The sequence below is a fragment of the Lucilia cuprina genome, chromosome 4 (assembly GCF_022045245.1).
Source record: "Lucilia cuprina isolate Lc7/37 chromosome 4, ASM2204524v1, whole genome shotgun sequence".
NCBI lineage: Eukaryota > Metazoa > Arthropoda > Insecta > Diptera > Calliphoridae > Lucilia > Lucilia cuprina.
In genome coordinates this window covers 93246927-93258209 of record NC_060952.1, presented here as the reverse complement: position 1 = coordinate 93258209, position 11283 = coordinate 93246927, and the positions used below count along the sequence as shown (strand labels likewise).

General features: G+C 29.3%; 1 protein-coding gene across 2 annotated transcripts in view; it reads right to left on the bottom strand.

The window, feature by feature from the left end:
- Positions 1-2268: 2268 nt before the first annotated feature.
- The window catches only part of LOC111689915 (neprilysin-2), a 39785-nt gene continuing 30770 nt past the window's right edge, over positions 2269-11283 (bottom strand). For both annotated transcript variants that reach the window (XM_046949134.1, XM_046949135.1), the window contains exons 3-11: positions 10907-11040; positions 10440-10844; positions 10144-10358; positions 9907-10083; positions 9461-9837; positions 4892-5301; positions 2974-3224; positions 2727-2913; positions 2269-2668 (exon numbers count right to left, since the gene is read on the bottom strand). In XM_046949134.1, coding sequence (XP_046805090.1) covers positions 2517-2668; positions 2727-2913; positions 2974-3224; positions 4892-5301; positions 9461-9837; positions 9907-10083; positions 10144-10358; positions 10440-10844; positions 10907-11040 — 2308 coding nt within the window. In that variant the 3' untranslated portion in view covers positions 2269-2516. The remainder of the gene's footprint in view (positions 2669-2726; positions 2914-2973; positions 3225-4891; positions 5302-9460; positions 9838-9906; positions 10084-10143; positions 10359-10439; positions 10845-10906; positions 11041-11283) is intronic.

The window sequence follows — 11283 nt, the reverse complement described above, 5'->3', positions numbered from 1 at the left end:
CTATAGTCTAGTCTATAGTCTAGTCTATAGTCTAGTCTATAGTCTAGTCTATAGTCTAGTCTATAGTCTAGTCTATAGTCTAGTCTATAGTCTAGTCTATAGTCTAGTCTATAGTCTAGTCTATAGTCTAGTCTATAGTCTAGTCTATAGTCTAGTCTATAGTCTAGTCTATAGTTTTCTATAGTCTAGTCTATAGTCTAGTCTATAGTCTAGTCTATAGTCTAGTCTATAGTCTAGTCTATAGTCTAGTCTATAGTCTAGTCTATAGTCTAGTCTATAGTCTAGTCTATAGTCTAGTCTATAGTCTAGTCTATAGTCTAGTCTATAGTCTAGTCTATAGTCTAGTCTATAGTCTAGTCTATAGTCTAGTCTATAGTCTAGTCTATAGTCTAGTCTATAGTCTAGTCTATAGTCTAGTCTATAGTCTAGTCTATAGTCTAGTCTATAGTCTAGTCTATAGTCTAGTCTATAGTCTAGTCTATAGTCTAGTCTATAGTCTAGTCTATAGTCTAGTCTATAGTCTAGTCTATAGTCTAGTCTATAGTCTAGTCTATAGTCTAGTCTATAGTCTAGTCTATAGTCTAGTCTATAGTCTAGTCTATAGTCTAGTCTATAGTCTAGTCTATAGTCTAGTCTATAGTCTAGTCTATAGTCTAGTCTATAGTCTAGTCTATAGTCTAGTCTATAGTCTAGTCTATAGTCTAGTCTATAGTCTAGTCTATAGTCTAGTCTATAGTCTAGTCTATAGTCTAGTCTATAGTCTAGTCTATAGTCTAGTCTATAGTCTAGTCTATAGTCTAGTCTATAGTCTAGTCTATAGTCTAGTCTATAGTCTAGTCTATAGTCTAGTCTATAGTCTAGTCTATAGTCTAGTCTATAGTCTAGTTATATAGTCTAGTCTATAGTCTAGTCTATAGTCTAGTCTATAGTCTAGTCTATAGTCTAGTCTATAGTTTCTAGTCTATAGTCTAGTCTATAGTCTAGTCTATAGTCTAGTCTATAGTCTAGTCTATAGTCTAGTCTATAGTCTAGTCTATAGTCTAGTCTATAGTCTAGTCTATAGTCTAGTCTATAGTCTAGTCTATAGTCTAGTCTATAGTCTAGTCTATAGTCTAGTCTATAGTCTAGTCTATAGTCTAGTCTATAGTCTAGTCTATAGTCTAGTCTATAGTCTAGTCTATAGTCTAGTCTATAGTCTAGTCTATAGTCTAGTCTATAGTCTAGTCTATAGTCTAGTCTATAGTCTAGTCTATAGTCTAGTCTATAGTCTAGTCTATAGTCTAGTCTATAGTCTAGTCTATAGTCTAGTCTATAGTCTAGTCTATAGTCTAGTCTATAGTCTAGTCTATAGTCTAGTCTATAGTCTAGTCTATAGTCTAGTCTATAGTCTAGTCTATAGTCTATAGTCTAGTCTATAGTCTAGTCTATAGTCTAGTCTATAGTCTAGTCTATAGTCTAGTCTATAGTCTAGTCTATAGTCTAGTCTATAGTCTAGTCTATAGTCTAGTCTATAGTCTAGTCTATAGTCTAGTCTATAGTCTAGTCTATAGTCTAGTCTATAGTCTAGTCTATAGTCTAGTCTATAGTCTAGTCTATAGTCTAGTCTATAGTCTAGTCTATAGTCTAGTCTAGTCTATAGTCTAAGTTATAGTCTAGTCTATAGTCTAGTCTATAGTCTAGTCTATAGTCTAGTCTATAGTCTAGTATATAGTCTAGTCTATAGTCTAGTCTATAGTCTAGTCTATAGTCTAGTTTATAGTCTAGTCTATAGTCTAGTCTATAGTCTGTTCTTCAGTCTAGATAATAGCCTAATTTAGTAATTTTTTAAACATATAACAGAAAACCACATCTGTTAATATTTCAAAATTATAGAAAAACTTGTGTCAATAATATTTGTTTCAATAATTAATGTACACAATTAAATAAACAATTATTTTAAATATTTATATTTGTTGTGTAAATGATATAAATAGAAATAAAAGAATTTCAATTTTAACAAAATATATTAGTAAAATAATAATATTTATACTTTTTCTTTATTAATTCCACATTAATTCTTTTTTTTTGTATTACATTTCGTTTATTAAATATAATTTTATATTGTTTTTAATTATTTTCATTGATACTAAGTAATATTTTCTAAAAAAAGTGTTTATTTAAATTTAAAAAAAAGAAACAATAATAAATACAAAAAACAAAGCTTTTTAAAAACTACTAATTATTTTGTTGGATTTTGAAAATTATTATTATTATTATTACACACACACTTAAGGTCTGACTTAAAAAATAAACTACAAAATAATCTGTAGAATTGCACATTTGTTCAAAAAAAAATATTTTATAAAAAAAAATTAAAACAATAAACATGAACTTAAAACTAAAAAAAACATTACATTATTACACACATATAAAACGGTGAAGGGGGGGTGGAGGAAAAAAGTGATATTTCTTTTTTATAATAAAAAAAGTATTATTAATAATAATATGTATAATAAAAAAAACACATGCTATTAAATCTACCAAACTTCACACTTCTGTACAGGGTTCATGGGTGTACCCTCGGGACACTGGAAATCGCGGGAGAAATCTTTCATGTTGCTCAAAGAGCCCAAAACACGGAATTCATTAGGTGAATGGACACCAGTGGTAATGCGCATTTTTAGAGTTTCTAAAAGAAGATACCATAACTTATTTAAGGAAGGACTTTTAATCAATATTAAACCTACCTTTTCTATATTTAGCACACCACGTTTGGGCTGCCGATATCCAGAACATTTGCTGTGGTGAATAACTTAAGCCGGGCAATTTAGGTTCTTCACCATTTTGTGCCACCCATTGTTTATAGGCCAAATAAGATTCCTTAATACCACCATTATCGGCAATATTTTCACCTTGAGTATTAATGCCATTAAGCTAAATAGAAAACCAACAAATTATTACAATTTCTTTAGCTCCCAAATTTTCAAAACTTACATTAAGTCCTGTCTGTTTATCTGTATAGTTGCCATATTGTTCTATAATACATTTAGCCTTTTCCAAATAGGCTTTTTGAGTATCGGGTTGCCACCAATCGATTAGATTACCATCAACATCAAATTGACGACCTTGATCATCGAATCCGTGAGTGATTTCATGACCAATAACATAACCAATGGCACCATAATTCATGTACTTGGGACGTTGTCCATTGAAGAAGTGACCTTGCAAGATGCCAGCGGGGAATTCTAAAAGGAATAAAGAAAACATAATCTAGAAAAACTTTGCTAAAGCAAAAGAAAACAAATCTTCTTGGAGAAAATTTCTCATTCCAAAACTTTCTCTCTGAAGACTCTTTTCTAAACACTCTCCAAGGCTACTTTTTAATAGAAAACTCTGTTTCGAGAATGTTTTATCTAGAATAACTTTTCAAATAAAGTTCTGTTTAGAAAAACGTTTCTGAAAAAAGCTCTCTAGAGAAACTTTCATAAAGAAAAAGCTATCTACAGAAACTTGTCTATAGAAAACACTCTGAAAAAATCTCTTTATAGGGAAACTTTTGTAAATAAATCTTTCTTCAAAGAAACTTTTCTAATAAAACATTCTACAGAGAAACGTTTCTGAAGAAAATTTTCTAAATAAAACTTTTTCAAGAGAAGCTTTTTTTTAAAGACAACTCCTTCTTTTCTGAAAAAATTCTCTTTTCTAAAGAAAGCTTCCCAAGAAAGACCTTTTTCTGACAAACTTTTTTCAAAGAAAATTTTCTAATAAAACATTCTCCAGAGAAACATTTCAGAAGAAACTTTTTCTAAATAAAACTCTTTCAAAAGAAGTTTTTTTAAGACAACTTAAAATAAAATTTTCTAGAGAAAATTTCTCTTTTCCAAAGAAAGCTCTACCAAGAGGGAAAGAAAATGCCTTCTAGAGAAAAACTTTTGCAAAGAAATCTCATGAGGGCGAAAATATTCTATACAAAATCCTCTACGAAGATACCTTTCTAAACAAAACTTCTCTTTAAGAAAATTCTCTAGAGAAACATTTAAAAAGAAAACATTTCCTATATAAATACTTGCTAGAGAAACTCTCTCTAGTGAAATCTTTCTAAGGAAAACACTCTCTAAAGAAATTTTTCTAAAGCAAACTTTCTCTAGAGAAATTTTTCTTAAGAAACTTCTCTCTATAGAAACTTTTGTAAAACAAACTTTCTCTAGAGAAATTTTTCTTAAGAAATTTCACTCTATAAAAACTTTTGTAAAGCAAACGTTTTCTAGAGAAAATTTTCATAAGAAAACTCTCTCTAAAGAAACTTTTGTAAAGGAATCTCTTCAGAGAAACTTTTCTTAATAGTACTCTCTCTAAAAAGCAACTTTTCTAAAGAGAAACTCTTCATAAAAAAACTTTTTTTAGATAAACTTTCTAAAAAAAAGTCTTTCATCTTTCTTTAATAAAACTTTCTTGTAAACTATAGAAAAAAAAACTCTCTCTAAAGCAGAAATAGCAAGCATTTCTTAAAAATATTCACCCCTATCGCCCTTTGACATTTCACTTGAAATACTTTTCACTTTTTTCGATCAGTAACTTTTTTGATGTGAAACAAATTTCTCTGTTGTGAAATGTTTTAAAGTAATTTTGTAAACAATAAACAGCTGTTGCATACAAAATCATCTATTGTGAATGACTTGTTTATAAAGCAAGTTCACGATAAAAATTTTCCCTTCGTGGAGAATGAAAATTTCAAGGAAACAAAAGTTTCACTTGTATTGGCGATAATGGTGATTATCTTTCTATATAGAAGACCTTTAAAGACAAATTTGTCTAGAGAAACTACTTAAAAAAGCTAAACGCTTCGAAAGAACTATCTTTAGAGGATATTTTCTCAACAATATTTTGCAATTATAACTAAGTAAGTACTTACGTATACTATTCTCAATCGATGAGTAGAAAGCATTTACCACAGCTGGGCGAGCATGTCTAATCCAATCGGTTTTGTTTACTGGCAATCTCAATTTATTGAATGAATAATCCGTACCGAAGACATTCATCTTCAAGAATGATTCGAAATATTTATCGGGATCAATATCCAATTTACGATAATACTCTTCCAATTTATCATTATCCAACATCTCATCGGGATAACCAATATGAGTGGTCATTGAGTGTAATTTTCTTTTAGCCTCCTGTTTAGTCATGTCATCCATCCATTGAACCTCATCGAGTATTTGATTGAAGACACCGCGTATATTGTTAACCATTTCTAAAGCGATGGCCTTGGAATCCTGTTTGAAATGTTTGCGCACATAGAGAGAGCCCACCGAAATCGCTAAACTGTTTATTTTTTTAAAGGGGGGGATTTTGGAGATTTTTTTTTTAATTAAGATTTCAGGAAATTGTGGAGTATTAAATGATTTAACACCATTGGTAACGATTGTTTGGATGAAGATCATTTGTGAAGTAGTTTGTTTTAAATGTTATTTTGGTGATTTATTTTGGCAAATTTTTTTAAACGTAACGGGTTAAAATGGTTGTTTTTTTTTTTTTTGAAAGCAAGTGTAATTTGGTTTGATTTTCAAATAAAATGGCAAAAAACGAGTGGCGTATGAAAGTAAACGAAATAAAAAAAAACAAATTGAAAAATAAATTATTAATAATTTGTAATGTTAACTTTAGTTAAAAAATGTTTAATTGTAATTAAATAATAATAAAAAAATTAAACAAATGTAAAATGTAAGTAAATAAAATATTGTGAATATTGCGTTAAAAACATTTCTTATGTTTAACATTAAGCAAATGAATTAAAAGTGAATATTCTATAACAAATAAATTTTAAGGTTAGAAAATACAAACACAGATGTTTTGTTCCTTTATTCTTTATAAGAGAAAAGTCAAATTGTTTAAATGCATTTTGAACTGAACTGATGTTTAAGCAGAAATTCTAATGAGAGATCTTATGGATCTTATGATCTTAATATAACTCTCTCTAGACAAAGGTTTAAGAAAGCTCATTCTCACTATTAATGGGTAAAACTCTTCCTAGAGAAATATTCTTAAGAAAAAGACTTTCTAAATAAATTTTTCTACAGAAATTGTTGCAATAAAAACTCTATTTAGCAACACAATTCTAACAAAAAGTTTCTCTAAAGTAATCTCTAAAAACTCATTCTCTAGAGAATATTTACATTAGTCAAAAGTTTAAAACACGCTCACTCTTATTTTTTTAACAAAACTCTTTCTACAGAAATATTTCTAAGAAAAAAAAACTCTTTAAAGAAATTCTGAAACTTTTGTATTAAAAACTCTATTTAAAAACACATTTTGAACAAAAAGTCTCTACAAAAACTCTGTATAGAGATACTTTGCTATACAACTTATTCTCTAGAAATTTTTTTTTTTTTTTTTAAATTCTTTCTATGTAATATGATTTAAGGAAAACACTTTCTAGAGAAACTTTTCTGGGATAACGAGACGTTTGAGACTTTTCTAAAAAAACTTTCCAAAACAAAGCTCTCTCTATAAAAACTTTTTTAGAGAGAAATCTTATTAAATAAGTCTTTATAAAGGAACTTTTCTATAGAGAATTATGTCTTAAGTACTTTTTTCTGTAAGAAAGGTATTTCTTAAATCTCTTTTAAAAACTTTTCCTGAAGAAATTTTTCTAGGGATAATGAGATGTTTCCACAAAAAAAACTATCTCTATAAAAACTTTTCTAGAGAGAATTCCTCTTAGTTATGTCTTGCTTAGGGAACTTTTCTATAGAAATTAACTCTTAAGTACATTTCTTGTTCTGAAAACTCCTTCTAAACTCTCTTTTAAAAACTTTTCTAGAAATATTCTATCCAGAAGGAACCCTTCTAGGGATAACGAGAAACGTTATAGACGTTTCTAAAGAAAAGTTTCTACAACAAAACTCTCTCTATAAAATCTTTTATAGAGAGAACTCTTATTAAGTAAGTCTTTCTATAGAAAATTAACTCTTAAGTACCTCTTTGTTAAAGAAACCTCTTTCTAGACTCCCTTTTAAACACTTTTCTAGAGAAAATTCTCTCCTGATATAAACTTTTCAAAAAAAAATCTCTCTAGAGAAATCTTTCCTTAAGAAAACTCTTTCTGAAGCACCGATATAAAAGTTGTTCTAGAGAAACTTTTCAAAAGAAAACTCTTTCTAAAGTATCAATCCTAAAGAAAACTTGCTCTCTGGATTAAAATTTTTCAATGAAAACTCGTTCTACAAAAAAAATTCTCTAAGAACATTTCCTGATAGAAGAGGTTTATAAAGAAAACTCTCAGTAGAGAAACATTCCAAAAGAAAACTTTTCCTAAAAATGTCCTATAGAAAACTCGTTGTATAGGAAATTTTCTAAAGAAAAATCGCCCGATAGAAAAGTTTCTAATGAAAATTCTTATTAGAGAAGAATAGAAAGGTTTTTAAAGATAACTCCGATTAGAGAAACTTTTCAAAAGTAAACATTATCTTGAAGGAACGTCTCTAAATAGAATTTTCTTAAGAAAAACGTTTGTAAAGAAAACTCTGTCTATAGAATACTAAAAAGTAAAGAAAAATCTTTCTAGAAAAATAGATCTAAAGAAAACTCTATCTTAAGAAACTTTTATAAAGAAGTATCTTCTTCAATAACTTTTTTTGAAGAAAACTATTTCGAAGTGAACTGTTGTTAAAAGTTTTTCTTAGGCAGACATCTCTGTCCCTCTCCTAAGAAAGTCTTCCAAATAAACCTCGCTTGAGAAAAACTTTTTTGAAAACAACTCTATCTGCTGAAACTTTTATATAGAGTAACGTTTTTTATAAAGAAAATTGTGTTTTACGAAGCTTTTCTAAAGAAACCTCTTTCTAGAGCAATTTTCCAAAATAAAACGTTCCTAAAGAAAACTCTTTCTAGAAAAAATTTTCCAAATGAAAAATATTTTTAAAAAACGTTCTCTCGGGAGAAACTTTTTTAAAGAAAACCCTTCTAAGAAAAGATTATTGAAAATTAATTGCCCTCATTTTGTTCTAAAAAATTTCTCTAGAAACACTTTTCTAAAGATAATTTTCTCTTGGATGACTTATCTAAAGAAAACTCTCTTTAGAGAAACTTTTCTAAAGAAAACTGTTGAGCAAGAGCTTTACATTGTAAAACATAACTAATAAACTATTTCTACTAAAGCAAAAGCTGCAAAAGCTTGTAGAGCTTTTAAACTTGTTTAAAAAATCATTAAATATTATAAATATTGCAAAAAAATAAACTTTTAAGCTCAGTTATGATTAAATATTAATAAAACTAAAACCTTTATTATAAATTTGAAGTGTTTCAACATTAAAAACTTTTTACTTTTTCGTAAATAAAAGATTGAATGCTTTACCTCTAGAAAGTAAGTTTTTAAAGCTTTTAAGACGATACCAATTAATGTCAATTTATAAAAGCTTTTTAAGTTTTTTCTTAATATAAATAATGATATATTTATAGAGAAAGTAAAGCAAAAAGCTTTTGGTATGTTTCCACGAAAAGAAAATAACTTAAAAGCTTCCATTTAAACATTGTGTTTTTTAAAACTTTATTTTAAATGTTTTAAAAGCTTTATTGGCCTGCATATGACTGTAAAATGTAAAAAAGCTTTGTAACGATTAGCAATGAAATGCTTAAAAGTTTTTGATGTATTGTCTTTATAAAAAAAAGCTGTTTAGTTTAATCAAACGATAAAAAGCATATTAAAGCGACTTTAAATAAAAAGCTTTTTGATAAAGCTTTTTATTATGCAAGTTAATAATTAAGCGTATGGAGCGCTTAAAGCTTCTATAGAATTAAGCTTTTTTATAATTTTGTAATAGAGAAAAGTTTTTTTATAACTTTAGCAGCAAACTGTTTAAAAGCTTTTTAAGTGATGGACTTTAGAAACAAGCTTAATGAAAACTACTACAGAATATATTTAAACTAAAAGCTTTTTTATGAACTTTTCGTGTTAAAATTTTACGTTTAAGCTTTTGATGAAAATTTTGAAAGTTTTGTTTTTAGTGAGATAACAAGGTTATTAAACAAACAAAAGATGACAACAACAAAAATGTTTTCGAGATTAATGGACTACAACAAAAAAATAATAAAAGTGAAAAAATGGAAAGAAAATATATATAGAAAATAGTACTAAATACCCGAGTAAATCCTCGTCGGTATCACTGCTGTAAGAAAATAAAAGATATTAAGAAAAAAGAAAAATGAAAAATAAAACAACAATTTACACAATTCTTTAAATAGAATAGAAGAGACAGACATACAAAATAACAAAAAAACTAAAGAAGCAAAATAAACACAAAACAAAAAACAGATCAACGAAAAACAGGTCAAGCAAACTGGATAACAAACAGCTACAAAACATAAACATGAAAACTACAGGACAAACATAACACAATTTTTACAAAAAAAAAATATATAGAAATGAACCGGAAACAAAAACAAAATTTGGTAAAAACAACTCCTAAACTGCTTCAATATTTACCTGCCCGAGGAAATATCCACACACTCCTTCCATCTGGCCTCCTGTTCCTGTCTGCCCGATAAGGCAGTGGCATATTGCAATTGTCTTTTGCGGAATTCTTCCGATAGGAAAGCCACCGAGAAGGCATGTATACGCCACATCATATAATTGGCAATGGCACGCTTATTGGTACGTTTCAATAACTTATCCAAATCCTCAAAGAAACTGGGCACCGACAAATTGATCACTTCATCTTCATCGACCTGAAGACCCTCGGGTAATAAAGCATTAATATAGTCTAACCATTGGACATAGGGATAATCCTGTTGTAATTGTTTGATGGTGCGCAAGTTGTATAAATCATTAGAGTTACGTCTTTTTTCATTGGGCCAAGAGATCTAAGGAATAGGAAAATATTAAATCATATATTGTCTTTTTTATAATGGACCTAGTAGTTTGTAACCTACATTAGCTAAATCCATTTCGAATTGAAGAGATTCTCTTAATTCCTTTTTGGCTGTTTCCTTTTCGGCACCAAAGAGTACAGCCATATCTACCATGTAGTCATAATAGGCCGAGACTAATGTTTCATTGAAACCCTTAACCAAGTACTCACGACTTAAGCCAATGGAAGATTGATCCAACTAAAACATTAAATAGAAATTAGTTTATTGTTCCCCGATTCTTTTTTTATCGAAACTTACATCAATTATACGTTTGGTACTGTTCTTCAAATCGACACCTATGGAAAAGTCCACCACATAATCCATGCTGAAACCTAAACGTCTAAATTTCTTAACAGTCTCTTGCCAAGTCCATGAATTATCACTATCCCAAGAATCGCCCACAATTACTGGCCAACCACCCAAAGTTTCAGCAATTTGTTGTATGGGTTTAGCACCCAAGGTCTCAATTAAAGCTAAAGAAAACAATTAGATTTTAAATAAATTAAAATTCTTTCATCCATCGTTTCACCATTCCAGCTCTCCCTCCCACTTACTTTTATTCATGCAGGCCTTGTATAAAGCATTAGGTAATCTAAAATGTTTTGGATCTGTTTCTGGTCTTTCCTCAGTAATAATATCTTTCAATTGTTCTTGCAATTTATCCGATATAACTGAGAAAGTATTAACAGCCACCTTATCTTCGGGAATTTGAGTCTCATCTATATAAGTACCGCAGGCAAACTGATAGAAATCATCACAGGGCTCAATTTCAGGTTTCATTTTACTCAACACCGCCGATGCCGTGTGTATACACTCGGAAGATAGACAAACATCTGAGTTTTTGGAATTCAAGGGGAATGCCATATTTTTGCTATCATCAGGTACTTTATTCATTGTTGCTCCAGTGTTGTCGCCGTGCAGGGCGAGAGCATTGTTAGCGGGAGTAGTGGTTTTAAGTTCTGTAAAACAAATGTTTTCTTTTATATTTCATTTATTTTCCCCAGCAAAAAGTTGCATTTACCTTCAGCCATTTGATTTGTAAGCAATACAAATACCAAACCGCTTACTAAACCGATTACTGCTATACAGGCGAATACTGACACGAGGGTAAGACATCTTTCTAATGTTGTGCGTCTGCGCCACCAATTCGGATTTCTGAAAATAAACGAAACAGATAAAGAATGATTTAGTTTACGAGCCCAAGATCAAAAACGATTAAGTGTAATTTAAGTCAAATTTTTGTTATAGATCCTAAGAATAGAAAAAGAAATCTTTATAGTTAAACTTTTCTAAAGAAAACTTTGTCCAGAGGAACTTTTCAGAATGAGCCAAACTTTTTAAAAGAAACTTTATCTAGAAATGCTATAGACTATAGACTAGACTGCAGACTAGACTATA